This window comes from Podarcis tiliguerta, assembly GCF_965153285.1.
Source record: "Podarcis tiliguerta genome assembly, chromosome: 1".
NCBI lineage: Eukaryota > Metazoa > Chordata > Lepidosauria > Squamata > Lacertidae > Podarcis > Podarcis tiliguerta.
The window spans coordinates 113,600,691-113,616,670 of NC_139534.1; the positions used below are offsets into that span (position 1 = coordinate 113,600,691).

The 15,980-nt window shown below is 41.0% G+C and overlaps 1 protein-coding gene across 4 annotated transcripts in view; it reads right to left on the reverse strand.

Annotated features, from left to right (window-relative positions):
• The window catches only part of BTBD7 (BTB domain containing 7), a 78,246-nt gene that overhangs the window by 37,058 nt on the left and 25,208 nt on the right, over positions 1–15,980 (reverse strand). For all 4 annotated transcript variants that reach the window (XR_014509812.1, XM_083434620.1, XM_083434621.1 and 1 more), the window contains 2 exons: positions 9,589–9,777; positions 2,648–3,727 (listed from right to left, as the gene is read on the reverse strand). Coding sequence is in view for 3 of the 4 variants with exons in the window: in XM_083434620.1 (XP_083290746.1) it covers positions 2,648–3,727; positions 9,589–9,670 (1,162 nt within the window). In the remaining variant the exon portion in view is untranslated. The remainder of the gene's footprint in view (positions 1–2,647; positions 3,728–9,588; positions 9,778–15,980) is intronic.

Genomic DNA, 15,980 nt, shown 5'->3' on the forward strand with positions numbered 1-15,980 from the left:
TACTATAGCCCTGTTCTATTGCATAAATTATTTTTCTCATCCAACTGGAGGCTAAAAACAGAACAAGCTCCACCCCCTGTAGATAGTCATGAACGTGCTCAAAATGATGAAACTGGGGTGGGGGTGGCAGATGTTTAAATTAAAAACAGAACTCCCTTGCGTATTTCAAAATAATTTTTATTCCCATTAGCCTTTCCCAAAGCACTGGAACAAGTTCCATATTTGCCTAAATGCTTCCCTACTGTAAAATTTCCAAAGGGTTGGTCTGTTGTATCCGAAGCAAACAATACTTTCACCTTAAAGACTAACAATTATCATTACATAAGCCTTTGTGGACCTGGCTTCCACTAAAAAACAAGAATTATGATGATGATGTTCAAGCGAGTTGCCCAAGGCATTTGATATTTTGCATTAATATATACACTAAGAATTTATAGATCATTACAGTGGTACCTCTGGTTAAGAACTTAATTCGTTCTGGAGGTCCGTTCTTAACTTGAAACTGTTCTTAACCTGAAGCACCACTTTAGCTAATGGGGCCTCCCACTGCCGCCGCACGATTTCTGTTCTCATCCTGAAGCAAAGTTCTTAACCCAAGAGACTACTTCCGGGTTAGCAGAGTCTGTAACCTGAAGCGTTTGTAACCTAAACTACTATACAAAGTGCTTTTCACCACCACTACTCAATCCACCCTCACCACAGAACACCCTCTTTCAAGTAGGATTTGAGTTGCTGCTCACATATTTTGGGTTGAATTCCCGAGCACTGGTCAACTATAACAAGCACATACTTGGAGTATGGCATAATTCCTCATCTGAGTTGTGTGTCTAACAAGAGTAATATCCAAACATTCTATACAGAGAACCCTACAGTCATGCATGAACATTGCAATCTCTGCAACTAAAATGAAGATTCCCCTCACTCTTGTGCTATAGCATCAGATCCACTTCCAAAAACATTGTCCAACCTGATGGGGAACCTGTTGTAGCATGATTAAGTCCAAGAACCCTGCAACAGTAATTAACACTGCAATTCACAAGTGCTGTAAAGCAAATATTACCTTCATTTTTTCCCCATGGGCTTATAAAATTTCTTTAAACAGTATACTTTCAACAGGGAAATCCCTCACAAGCTTAAAAAGTTTTCTTATGTTGTAAATGTGAATAATTTGAAAGGGAATCATAACTGACATTGAATCTGCATTCCTGAGAATCTCCAGACAAGTTGGTAGATAATATTCAAAAACACGCAAGGATTTCTGTGAAGGGCTCATGTTTTTGAAATAAAAACAAGTCAGTCCTGATCTTACCCAACACTACTTCTTGGGCCCATGTAAAAAGAGGGGGGAGAAGAGTTTCCAGACTCCTAATTCTTGTTCGAAATAAAGTAATTTAGAAAGAACATGTCAAAAACCATCAAAGGAAGTGCTGTTTCCACACTGACAGAGCATGGTATGTGCAAGCCGTTGCACAAGTAGGTTTTTTTTAAGAGTGCAATCCAATGCACATTTACTTGGAAGCAAATCCACTGTGTTCAGTGCAGCTTACTCCCAAGCACACATATTTAGGGTTTGTTTTGGACGTAGTGTGCCTCCAAAGAGCTGCTAAATCACATGCTAAGCATGTAGAACTTCCCATGTTTAATCCCTGGTGTCTCTAGATCAGGGGTTGGCAAGGTTTACCTCGCCTGGGCTGGTTCACTCCAGCAGAGATCCCTCTGTGGGCCAGACTGCGTGTGCATGTGAGCGTGCGCACGATTTCCGGCGTCTCCAGTGATTTCTGGCACTGTGGAAGTGAGTCCCCACGGTGCATCAGTTTAGCGCAGTTGAGCGGGTGGCTCAGTTCGGGGTGGCTCGTGGGCCGGTTAAATGACCCCTGTGGGCCGCTTGTGGCCCATGAACCTTAGGTTGCTGACCCCTGCTCTAGATAGAGCTGGGAAAACTCTTCCCTGAAACCCTGCAGAGCTGCTGCCAGTTAGTGCAGAAAATATAGAGTTAAATGGACCAATAGGCTGAGTTGGTACAAGGTTGCTTCCCATCTTCCATTGGAGGCTGTCATGTACACATTAGGAATTGTTTAGTTGATTAGTCTTTTTATCAGTTGAAGAGCTCCAGTCAGGAAGCAGGCACCATTAAAACATATTTGTGAAATTACTTTAAAAACCTGGTGCCGTCTTGTAAGAGACAGTACCCCTCTCTCTTACACACATATACAAATAGCTCTTAAGTTGGTGCCTGCTGTGACACATGCATGCATGATCTAAATGCAAAAAAGTTATCCTTTTTTGATAGAAGTATTGTTTATCTTCAACTTTATACATATTAAGGCTGCTATCCTATGTACATTTATCTGGGAGCAAATCCCATTAAAGACAGAGCAAATTGCTTCCAAGTAAGAATGAACTTAGTTAATTAATTATACAAGCTTTAATTAAGATTCTTTTAATCAGTTGATAATTCCAGTTTTGACAGCTTCACTCACAGAAGTCTAACCTTAGACATTTTTGCCTAGCTAGCGTGAGATGGCTATAAGCACAGTCTTCAATATGCGGAAACCAAGAAAACTCTCTCAATAAGAGAGGAACTTAAAATTTGCATTCAGATTCAAGTAGGGCAACAGGTTCTGAAAGGTATAAAATTACTACATACCTTGCGCAAGCATATTGAACTCCAGGAAGAGAGCAATGTGGTAAAGTTCCATAGCTTCTTCAGCCCTTGTCATGTTTGGCTTTCCTGCTACAAGAGCCTGAACTTCGCTTAAACTCCCCACTGAGGGACTGCTGTGCAAAATAGAGAGGTCCACCAAATCTGTGTACATACAGTTTAAAATCACTCTCACATATTTTTTTGGTATGATAGATTCATCCAGTATAATCCTTGTTGGAGTCCTTAGCGTTCGATCTGTGATTTCTTCACCGGTCCGTATTCTCCGCTGTAGTAGATGTCGAAAAAAGGGGGACCGTGATGAAATTATAGCTTTGTGCGCTCTGAGCTCCTCATCTAAGCAGCTCTGACTTCCACCATAAGCTTCAACTAGTTCAGAGTCAGATGAAAAGCTGAGAACCACATCATAGTAACACATGTAGTCCAACAGCCCTCGCATATCAACATCTAAAGAATTTGGTGTTCCAAATTCTTCACTGAGCTGCATAAGGATGTCAACGTTTTGAAATCTCGAGTCCTCCATTCCAAATTCTCCTGTGTACAAGTAGTGTAACAATGCAGAAAACATGGGCAGGTCTATGCCAGCTGTGTTGATATCCATTATAATCTCTGCACCGTACTCCGGTGAAGAAGAAAGTAGGGTCTTAAAAAACGGGCACCTTGCAGCCAAAATTGCACGATGCACAGGGAAGCAAGTCTCTTGAAATATTAGATCTACATCCGTACAGTATTTGAACTCATACAGTTCAGCCATGTCTTTCTGCAACGTTCTGGCTTCTGGTCTTGCCAAACTAGCTTGTAGAGAAAGCTCTTTTAAGGCTAATGTTCCTTCATACTCTTCCACTAGCGCATTGACATCTCTAACATCCCAGCCTGAGAGTAGCTCACGCATCTGCTTGGCATGGTCGGCAGACCGGCTAGACTTTCGGCGCTTAATAAACTTCTTTTTGAGGGTGGCAAGCCCAGAGCTTTTCTTTTTCTTGTCTTGAGGTTTCTCATGGCCATGGTCAAGGCTATACAGTTTGGATTCACAGCCATAGCCTTGATGAGAATAGGAGGATGTTCCTGAAACAAAAAGGAGAACGGTGTGTGGATCTAATACGGAAAACCCTGGAACACATGGTAGTTAAATGTGTGCAGCAAGCATCTTCTGTGCTTAAGATAATATTTTATTCTCCTGCCAATTGTGCTCTTTTAAAAGGTGCATTTTATATTTAACTTCCTTAAGTAATGTTTTCTTTTGAAATGTTAATTTTTTGTTAACTCTGCAGCATTAAATGTGCATTCTGTAGCTGACCTCCTTTGTAATGCTTTAGTCTGAAATCTTTAAGCCGATATTTTAGTTTCCTGTTAATTATGTTGCTATGAATTTATGTTATATAAAGTGGTACAGAAATGAAATAAACAACAACAACAAATAGTAATAATAATAATAATGCTAGCAATTATACAATTATACTAAGTGATCTACAGTATTAAGTGACTTACAGTAACAAATTGCCAAAACACAATAATAAAAACAAAGACCTTCTATAAAAGCACAAAGTAGAGCAAAAAAAGTGGACCAACCAAGTCAACAACCATGGACTCAAAAGCAGTAACACGCACAGGAATAATTTTACATTGGCAGTCATCAACTTGTCAGACCTAGGACCAACACTTAGCCCTAACCTGCAGTACAGAGACACTTTTTAAAACACTGAATGTTCCCATTTCACTCTCATCAGATCCCCCTCCCCCTTTCTGCTTCTCTTAAAAAGAAAATAGCATTGGCAATGTTGTCCTGTCTTCAGTCAGAGGGGTACCAACCTATTGGTTAAAGACCAATGCCTTAGACAACTAGAAGATTGAGTTCCCTCCTTTTCACATCAGCTACAAAAAGGAGAACTGGCCTGAAACTATAATCATTTATCTGGAATATGTGACTAAGTGGAAAAATCCCACTTGCTTTCCTGTGGTTTCACTATTTTTATCTATTTTATGTCTGTTCATTATCCTGTTTCTGAGGACTATCCATGTTTGCTAGTCATATACGGTCTTCTGGAAAGCCAGTACAGTGAGATATCTTACAAAGGATACATTTTTTATTATTTTAAAGCTAACTGCATCCTGCTTGCATCATTTATCACAGAGATAAGTGGCTCCACAGGACAGATCATTATTGGGATTGGCCTCGCAGGGCAAATTTGACAGGCAAGCAGGCAATCACATGCCATTACAGTGGTACCTCGGGTTAAGTACTTAATTCATTCCGGAGGTCTGTTCTTAACCTGAAACTGTTCTTAACCTGAAGCACCACTTTAGCTAATGGGGCCTCCTCCTGCTGCTGCGCCGCCGGAGCACGATTTCTGTTCTTATCCTGAAGCAAAGTTCTTAACCTGAAGCACTATTTCTGGGTTAGCGGAGTCTGTAACCTGAAGCGTATGTAACCCGAAGTGTATGTAACCCGAGGTACCACTGTACAGTGGTACATAACTGCCAGGTGGGCACCGCTGCCCACCTCTCAATATCCCTTGCATGGGATTTCCATGCACCCTGGTTGTCTGGCTCGTGGGAACCTGCAACTGCTGCAAAGCTGTTTTGCTGATTGCAAAGGAATTGAAGACAGCTCCTGCAGTCCCATGTGAGCCTCTGGAGCCTGAAACAGAAGTGTGGGTAGGGCTGTCGGAAAGCCCTTTGCAAAAACACTCTTGGAAGCAGTGCCCCCCCTCCTTTTAACATCACTCAAGCAATGCTTAAAAGGAGGGAGACTCCTTCAAACAGCAAGTTTGCAAAGGCCTTTAAGACAATTCCCACATTTCCACTTGAGCCTGCGAAGACTCACACAGGAGCCTTAAGGCACTTTGCAGAATTGGTCTTTGTAGAAGTTCCGTGCTTCTCCTTTAAGAGAGCATTGGTGGGGAGAAGGAAAATAAGACATGTACAGGCTCCTTTATCTTCTCACCTGCCCTCTTGCTTAAATGAGGACACAGGTGATGTAAGCTGATGGGCAGGTGTTCGAGGAAAATGACTTTGTGGGACAAATTGGACTCCCCATCAGGATATCAGCTTGCAGACCAATTCAGAACCTTCTTCTATGCACATAATCTTCTGGGTAAGCCTAGCATCTAAAAATCTGAGGCTCATTCTTAAGAATGTTATGGTAAAAGTAAAGGGACCCCTGACGTTAAATCCAGTTGTGGACGACTCTGGGGTTGCGGCGCTCATCTCGCTTTACTGGCCGAGGGAGGTAGCACCTAACAATGTGAAATGTTTGTAGTCCCATCACGGACATAGAAAGCACTTCTGTCTTAAACTGTTTGTACCTCAAGGCAAACTGACGCGTATTTATGTAACTATATCTATATCTATTAAATTGATGCCATGCTCTTCCTCATGCAAAGGTTTCATTCAACTTTTATATTGCTTTTCACGCTCTTGTGCTTTTGCGTAAGTATCATATACTTGGCCCAAGTATAACACAGAGTTTTAATCCACTAGCAAATACTACTTTTCTTAGCTGCCACCGCCTTACGGTGTCTTGGATAGGCCACAAAACAAAAACAGAAGGCATGAGAAGCAAGGTCTCTGGCCCTGTCTCATCTAACCAAGCTTCTGAGCTCTCTTGCTGATCTGGGCATGAAGCCAAGAGCATAATCAAGCAGTCTTAAGATGACTGTGTTAACAACATAGGTGAAATCTAATACTGATAACTAGTCAGTAAGAACTCTTTAAAATAAATAGATTATATTAGATTGAAGTACATAGGAACAACATAAAAAACAACCCTCACTTAGGCAAAATCCTTCCTCTGGTGGATTGGATAATACTACTGAGCAGGAGACATAAGCTTGTAAGTTCCAAAACGTTAACTTTTCTAAACTATTTCAGATATGGAGCAAACCAAAAGGTGCCTGGCTCATGGGATCAAAAAAGAAAGCACCCTCCCCTATGATACACTTTGTTTAAAACAAACTGTAGATGATGTGACAAAATTGTTGCTCCACCCCTACAAAATGAACCAATAATTATTGCTAGGGGGAGGTCATGTGAAACACCAATCAAGACTAGGCAAGTCAGGGATGACATCATATGCAATCAAGTCTCCTGAAGTTTGTCCTGCAGCAGCTATTACCATTTAAATGGATGAGTCCAGGACGGAACATGTTTAGAGGATGCCCTGCCAGGGAACAAATTAACATATAACAAATCAACATTTCCACCTGGGAGGTCCAGGAGGATGGGTCAGCTGTGTGACAAAGAGGATTAGGTTACACTAATCTGCAAGCTTTATGATGGAGGGTGTGCTGAATCTCGCCAACATAATGTTATGTTGCAACAGTTTCATTGTTTCACAGAAGGCATGAAACAAATCTGCTTTGCTTACGTATAAAATCCTACATAGATATACTTGTTCTATTTTAATTAAGGGCCATGAAAGCAACTCAACAACAATTCTTACATTTCCACAGAACAATACTTTTGGGACTGTCCTGAAATCCATTTTAAAGATGCTCTGCAAGTTCATTATAATTACTTTCAGTACCCTCTTAATATAGATTTGCATTCAGACTCTTCCCTGTTCAATTCCACAAGTTGGCTGTAGCTTTCTAAAGGAAAGCTTGAAAAAGAAGCCCAACCCTGCCTTGTCCCTGCTACACACACCTGGGGCCATTTTACCATGGATCCTAAAAGGCAGTTCAAACAAAAAAGATCTAACATGACTTTCAAAAAATGCTCCAGAGAAAAGTGAACAAAAACCAGGCTTGCTGCAAGTTGGAAATATTCAAGTAGTAATTGAGGCTTCAAGGGAAGCCTCCAAAGGACTTAGGGTTAATTAATACCCAAGATTTACCTTGAGCAAGGACAATTTTGCTATTAAGTCTGATGGGCTAACAATGAGACGTTATTTTAATAGTCTACTTATTCCAAGTTTGTGCCAGAGGCAAAACCTGACAAAATCATGGAGTTCAAACACCAAACTTGCAGGAAGCCTAGTTTTTAATTCTGAAATCTGCAGTCTCCTACCTGTTTCCAGCCCCACAGTGTTGGGGGGTGGAAACTCATTTTTGTTAAGTGCGTTCTCCTTATCTGATCTGGCCTTTTATTTTGTGGCAGCCGAGAAAATTTTTTTATCCATGAGAAACTGACTTGCATAACACTTTGAACTTTAGAACAGCTTCCACATGCCACAGCCGAGCAAATTGTATTTTAAGGGGTAGCTGATTGCCTAATAAAGCTAAAGTGACCCTTGTTCACTCCTATTACTAATGCACATATACTTTACTTACAGTGGGACTTGGGATTGTGCCAGCCCACCCTGCTGCTTGCTTATGAGTCTAGATGTAACATGCATGTGGAACCTACAACAATAAAATGATGTATCTCCAGGATCAAAAATCTGTAATCTGTGGTTGTATCCAATGCCATCTAAGTGAGGACACAAGTGCAAGGGGAATTTCCTGCCCCTAGACAGGAGACTCACAGCAAAATATTTGGATGTGGGGCAGAAGGTTGCTTGTGGGAGAAACTGAAAATCAGGTCGAGGCAGCACCGTTAACACACTGTTGAAACTGGTAGAAGGGCAAGATGAAAACTAGATTCACAGAAGAAACAAGGAACGAGGTAAAAAACAACAACACAGATTCAGTTTTGACATAACAATAAGCACTGGATTATTGTTACATGCATAAGCCTTTGTCTCATGCATCCCATGTTCTCCTTTGGCATAGCCTTAAGGAGACTGGGAATTTTTACTTCTGATTTCAATTAGCCACAGTTTAGCATTATGGCCACATTCTAAACTGTGGTTGGTCTTAACTATGGTTAGTTGGAACAAGATAGCTGCATAACCCATGTCTTGAAGCTGGCGTGTTTCAGCTAACCATACTTAAGAAGGCCAATGGGTTTGTCAGGCTTCAGACATCACAACAAGTGTGGCTGGTTTAAAAGAGATGTGAAAACTTCCATACACCTTCCTGCTGCATCTGAGGGGAGGAGCTAGTGAGGTAGTCTGGGAGAGGCTAGGCATGCTCTCTTGACATTGAGACCATTGCCACCTTGTCTGCACACTTTTTGATTTTGCCATCCAGGGAGTCTGAATAAGTACTACAATGCATTTAATTCAAGGTAAATATTCCAAATGTTATAATTACAAAGTACATCCAAAACAGATAAAAACACATTTTGCCATGGTAGTTACCAATTATGAACATATCAGACCAGTTCTTTTTCACCTTGGTTGCCTCCAGATTGAGTTCTGGGGCCAAATCAAAGTCATGTTTTTTACTTATTAAACCTGCATGTATATATACCTAACATCATCAATGAATGCCCTTTGTCAAATGCCTCTTAATCCTATTTAGAGATTGGCTGTACAAGCAGAGAATCTTCACTACTGTGCCCCCCCCCCCCATTATAGGATGCTCTCCCTAACCCTACATTTAAAAAAATTCGGTGCCTAATACTTTGCACAGCCTTGATGAGGTTTTGATGTTTGATGGTTGAATAACCTCAATTTAGTGCCGAAAAGAATTTTAATCTCTGCTGGTTGGATGCATGTTTTAACCTTATAAGACTGTTATTTTGCTTTTATGTCAGTGGATATGCTTAGAGTTACATTGTACTGCCCTGGTTGTTGGCTTTTAGTGTTTTCTTGAGTCTATTTATGATTTTGTTAAGTCCTTTTATTTGCTCATTGCTCAGAGAACATTGTTACAGAATGACTCATAAATGTAATAAATGGAAATTGTGTGAACCCACAAAGTTCACAGTATCCTAGTATTTTAGATCTTTATAACTTGCTAGTCTTTCTTTCTTTCTTTCTTTCTTTCTTTCTTTCTTTCTTTCTCTCTCTCTCTCTCTCTCTCTCTCTCTCTCTCTCTCCTTTTTACAGATATCACAACCTATGCCCTGGAAATTAAAACTTAAAGACAGGAGAAACTTACCTATGAATGTCTGTTGTGCCTGAGAATTTCCCCCTACCCTTGGGGAACACGAATGAGGGTAGTTCGAAGCATTAGCACCCATTTTCTTCAGTCACTCAGGCATTCCACTTGCTGGCTCATCAGCACACAGTTCCATAATCCATTATAAAACTTCAAGACATGGCTCAGGTAGGTTCTTTGCCTCCATTTCTGAACAAAAAATAATAATAGTCATAATCACTGCTGTCTTCCCAAGTACACAGCTGTACTTAATACTGTACTTAATTCAGTAAGAGAACATTCATTATGACAAATGCCTGAGTGAGAAAAACACATTTAGAATGCAAAAGCAAAATCAGCAGTGCTGCTACAGTTTAAGAGATTGGTAGCCCAATGTTATGCATGTTTGCATGGAAGTAAATCCCACTGTATTCAGTGGGGAATAGTGGAGCTTTAAAATGTTTAAAATGTTTTCACACATTGCATTTAAACCACAGCAGTTTAAATAAATGCAAAATCTGTGGTAGCCAATATGGACATTTTCAAGACAATCCTATTTCCCAGCTCAATGGATGACCTTAGGTCAGCCACTATTTCCATCAGCTTAACCCAACACGGGATTGCCATGCACGACCTTAAGTACTTTGGAGAAAAGTTTGGTTCCATGTTCAAAATTAGCCAGGTGCTTTTTGCTACCGGTGTGGGTCCAATTGCAAATACATGGAGATTTCTGGGTGCCAGGTTAGCAACCACAGTTTAAAAACCTCTGCCTTACCCCATAGTTAATACCATTTCCATTTCCACTGTGTGTGTTTCTCCTTCTTGCATACTGGGACATTGTTGTAAGAGCAAGCTACAGTCAAGCAATGTAGTTGAGACCACAGAATGATGGAATTGTAGCATTGGAAGGGATCACAAGGGTCATTTAATCCAACCACCTGGTGAATAGATATTCTGTTGGGGCAACCACAACCTAGATTCAAGGTGCTCTTTGGCACCTAGTTTATATACACCCGAGTTTCTAACTGATTGGGTTATAAAGGCAATAAAGTGCTGTATACGAGGGACCAGTTCTTACCACACACTTTCCTTGTGCTGAAAATATGCCATCATCTAATACCAAGTTATCTGTTCAACTCAGGCCCTCCTGGGCCTTTGATGATGCTATCCCAGCTTTAATTGTTGTTTAGATGTACATTTTTATATTCTTAATGACATTTGAGAAAAAATCACTTCCTATAAATGTTTCAGATGTGCAGGTATAGTGGTTTTATGCAACTTATGAGCACACAAAAAGTGCTGTTGAAAATCTATCTATCTATCTATCTATCTATCTATCTATCATCTATCTATCTATCTATCTATCTATCTATCTATCTATCTATCACCCATCCTTCACCCCAAGGTCCAGGGCAGGTTTCAACATTAAAAACCATTAAAAAAAACTTGCACCCATATAAATAAGAGGGTCCTAAAAATATACACCTTCAGGACAAATATTGGACTACTGTAATCTGCTCTATAGGGGGCAGCAGCTCCTAGGCTTTGATCAAAAGCTGCAACTGGTGCCAAATGCTGGGGCCAAGAAGGCTGTTAGTACACTATACCCTTGGGTTCAAATCCGCATGATGAGGTGAGCTCCTATTGCTCTGCTAGCTTCTGCCAACCTAGCAGTTCAAAAGCACACCGGTGCAAGTAGATAAATAGGTATCCGCTGTGGTGGGAAGATAAACAGCGTTTCCGTGCGCTTTGGCACTCATCACGGTGTCCCGTTGCCCCAGAAGCGGTTTAGTCATGCTGGTCACATGACACAGAAAGCTGTCTGTGGACAAACACTGGCTCCCTCGGCCTAAAGCGAGATGAGCGCTGCACCCCATAGCCCAGGGGTCCTTTGCCTTTTTTACCTTTACCCTTTTTTGATTGGCAGTTTGCACTGGTTGCCAATTTGCTTGTGAACCAAGTTTACGGTTCTGGTATTGACTTATAAAGCTCAAAATAACTTAAGACCCCATTATCTAAGGCAATGCATTATCCCACCTGAACCTGCCAAGCCACTCAAATCTTCAGAGGGACCCCTCCTGGAAGTGCCTCAGCCTGCTCTACTTGACCAGGCATCAACCAGGAAAAGGGCTCTCTCTGCAGCGGTGCCTGCATTATAGAACAATCTCCCCACCGGGACCAGGCAGGCACCTCGGTAAGATATTTCTGATGGCAATTAAAAACACTTTTATTCACCTAGGAATTTGTGGATTGGGAATTGCTGGCTCTATTTATTGTGCTTGTGCAACTTATTTGGTATATTCTGTTTTGTTTTAAGCTAACTTTGTTGATCAGCCTGTATGCTGCTTTGGTAAACCACATGAAAAGCAGTACAGAAGTATTTTCAGAAATAAAATAAAGAGTAGAGATGTGTGTGGCTGTAAGTCAATGTAACTGAGTTGTGATATGTATACCTACAAAATGAGATGTACTGCATGTAGGATCTTGTATGTGAAGCAATGGAGGCACTCCCTTCCCTGTAGCGCTTTTGAGTCTAACAAAAAACTGGGTGTGTGAGAGTGAGTAAAATAGCAGACAGATCTTGAGATACTGTGCTGCTCTGGCCACATGACCCCAGTCACCCAAGCCATGCATATGGGCAAGCAGGAACTCTCTTTGACAAAGGGTCACCATTTTTTGTTGGGTCCTGTCTGCAAAGAAAGACAGTTACAGCCATCTACTCAGGTTCAATTAAAACAGACTGTGGTCAGCAATGCTGTGAAGGGGACAAGATCAAATGGACTTGTTCCAGAAAAACATGTTTTACCTTTCTCAAATTGCAACATACCCTACTGCATTATAAGCAGTGCATTATGCCTCCACAACCACAGGGGCCAATCTGTGGGGTACATTTGGCTGAAATGAAACCATTCCTTTTACAAATTAACCGTTCTGCATGAATCTCAAGGGAAATTTCTATAAGATCATGATTCGCTGGAACTTGACCCAACTAGCATGAGCAAAAAACACCCAGCAATAAGCAACCGGTGTTGAAAATGTAAAACTTTCACATGATTGGGAATGCGCAATAATTAAAATATTTTGGGAGCCTGCACTAACAGAAATAAAGAACATCCTTTGTCAGAGCTCCACAGAGACCCTTTTGCAACAGTATCCGGATACTGCAAAAGACTAATTTCAAAAGACAACCAAGAAACAATAACATCAGCAAAGATGGAAAGTGGAAAAATTCCCTACGCTGTCAATAAATTCCTGGCTCTCTAGAGTTTAGGAAATGGGTTATATGTCTAAGCTTGTAAACTTAAAAGTAAGAGAAGGAAGGCAGATAGAAGACAACTTCTTTGTATTTTATTGGAATAACGAAGGGCAAGAACAAACAAATGCATATACAGTAAATTGTTAGGAGACGTTTTGAAACATGAAACTTTGCTTTTATAGCAGATTTTCATTTACTCTTTCACTCTAAATGACTGACAAGAGTGCAATACAAAATATCTTAACATATATACCTCAATTTACACAACTGATACTTATCAGTTATAAATAGGGTTAGTTCAGTATCTAATACATTAAATTATTTAAGATTAAGCACAGTATTGTCTCATGTAGAGATAATTTATATAATACTATTTTATGAATATTCTTTTTCTTTGATCTTCTTGAATAACAAATAAAAACATACTTCTTTCCTAGGGCAGATTTAGAACTGAGTCCTGGCATTGTGCAATTTTCATTTTTATGGCTCCACCATGAGGGTTTGCTTCTGATGCAACACCACAAACAGACAGGAAGTAATAATATTGAAAGCTGCCTTATATCAGGACAGTCTATTTGTCCACCTAGCCGAGTATTCTCTACTGTGACTGACAGCAACTCTCCAGGGTCTCAAGAGGAGGTCTTTCTGATCAGCTGATACTTTTAACTGCAGATGCCAGGGTCTGAAGTTGAGACCTTGTGCGGGCACAGCGTGTGTTGCACCACTGAGCTATTCCACACACTTAACTAATACCCTCTTTTCAGCATGAGCCATAAAGTACCTTATTTTTTTTCTTTCACTTGTCATTTAAAAACCCTAAAATCCAGCGGCAGGTCACATCTGTTTACAGGATGTCTCATCTTGCCCCTGTTCCTGTACTGCTTATGCCATCTACCATAGTTATTTCTATGGCTACTGCGTCTGCAGGAAACCTCATGACCAGGAGCCAGACCAGTTATTTAGAGCTGTGTACACATTCGGGCCTAAGACCTCTCTTCAGGCTCAGAAGGCAATGCAGGTACATAACAACGGCTGCTGAGGCTAGCATGCAGTACAAAAGCTCTGACATGGCTAGTGTGAGTATAAATACTACGTGCATTGGCTTCTGCCCATTTCCTAGTCGGTAAGATCAGTACTTTATGCCTGTTGGACTTTAGACTCACCCTCAATCCTTCATCCTACCTCCAGCAACTGATCTCAGGGCTCAGGTCCTGGTCAGGCAGCCCTCTACCCTAGCCTGGCTCACAGCCATATCTCCCATTAGGTAGAATGAGATTCTTGCTTCAAGCTGCTGCTTTTGGGTGTCATGAAAGGGCATTATTTAATCTATTGATGTTCTATTTTTACTGCCAGAGAGAGAGAGAGAGAGAGAGAGAGAGAGGTGCTTCTGGGATTTTTTTTTACCTGAAATGCCAATGTAGCTTGACCAGCCTTGGTTGGGCACTATGCACCTTGACTGGAGGTACTATGCACCTTGAGGACATCATTTACTGCTCCATTGTAGGCAGAAATATGTATTGAACCACCCCTGCCAGGCTCTGTGAATACATGGGAGGCTATAGCATCAGTTGGCATGGAGACGTACAAAAGATGTTTAGTTTTAGTTTTAACTAGCGTTTAGTTTTAACTTACAACTAAAGTCACTGTTGTAACCTCCATTTCATACAGGTGGAAATTCCTTTTGCCATTTTGAAAAGATTGTGGTTTTTTTCTCTTGCTAAATAAAGAATAGGAGTTCCCCGATTAAACATGGTTAGTTTGAGAAAAACTCCCAAGCTAATGACTCAACTATGCTCTTGTCCCTTCTCTGGAAGGAAGAAATCAACACAGTCAGTTAGCATTATCACCGCTACAGTCTGAATACTTTAAAAAGGAGCAAAGGTGAAAGGCTACTCAACTCAATGTTCTTCTTACAAGGACCTCTTATATGTGCCAGATGAGCTGATTCCCTCCCCTTTTGCACAGTTATTTCAATGGTGATAAAAGACCCGTGAAAAAACACACTGATAACTGCCTTGCGAGATCAAGGTCCATCTAGCCCAGTCACTAAACAATGTTAATATACCAGAGTGAATTCGTCACTGTCACATTAGCAATAGCTACGATTCCTGTGGCAATTAGGAAAATATGTCCATGACCAAAGCTATTCACTAACCAGTCCCTGATGTTATATAGGAGCGCTATAACAATATACAGAAAGCTTGCCTTAAAGTGGCTACTCACTAATGTAGTGAGCAATTCTTCAAAGAAACTCGCCAGACACACAGCTTAGGCTCTCTCTTGACTAGGGATTCACTTTGTCACCCCATACTATGATAAGGGTGACAAGAGGATATAGCCGCCCTTTCTATATTGAAGCTGCAGACCAAGCAGGAATCACCCATACTGTTACACTGAGGTTTTTTGGTGGGGGCTCAATACAACAAAGACGGTCTGCATCCCTCCCCAGCTTCAAGTTAGAGATGTGGATTGCGCTGGCCATTTTGGCAGCCAGCAGCTTATCACCCCTCAAACAAGATCCTGCCTTTCTCTCTGCAATACCCTTGGCTGGCCAGCAGGAACACAAGCTCATGCTGCCCTCCCTCAGTTCATGGACTAAGCTAAGGCAGGAAGCTAATGGCCATTTATTTGGGAGTAAGCCCCATTGAACACAGTGAGGCTTAGGTTCAAGATGAGCATCTTGGCTCAACTATTAAGGCCAGCCAGAATTTGTGTAACCCAGCTTTTCACATACAGTACTATAAATGGAGATAAACACCAAAAATTGCATCTGCCTAACTGTAAAGTTGCCTTCAGCCCCAGTTCCAAAATCCCTGCTCCAAAGTTATCATTTATCACACATCAACACTGGAAAAATGAAATGTGCTCGATCACCTAAAAATGCAACAGTAGCACCCAGGAATTTTGACCATTTACTCAATTCTATGTGCAGTGTAATGCCGGCAGCATAAAAAAAAATTCCAAGGAGTACTGAAGCCAAGGAATCTGAAATATTTCTCGAGCCCTAGCATCCATGTTTAAAAGTTATCCTCCTTCCGTTCTTCAGTTTGGGGAAGAACATAAAACCACAGCTAGTACCTTTCCATTGATTTCCAAGATGATGGTTATATACCCAACATTTTAGCTCACTTGTACTGCTAACTGAAACATGAGGAAG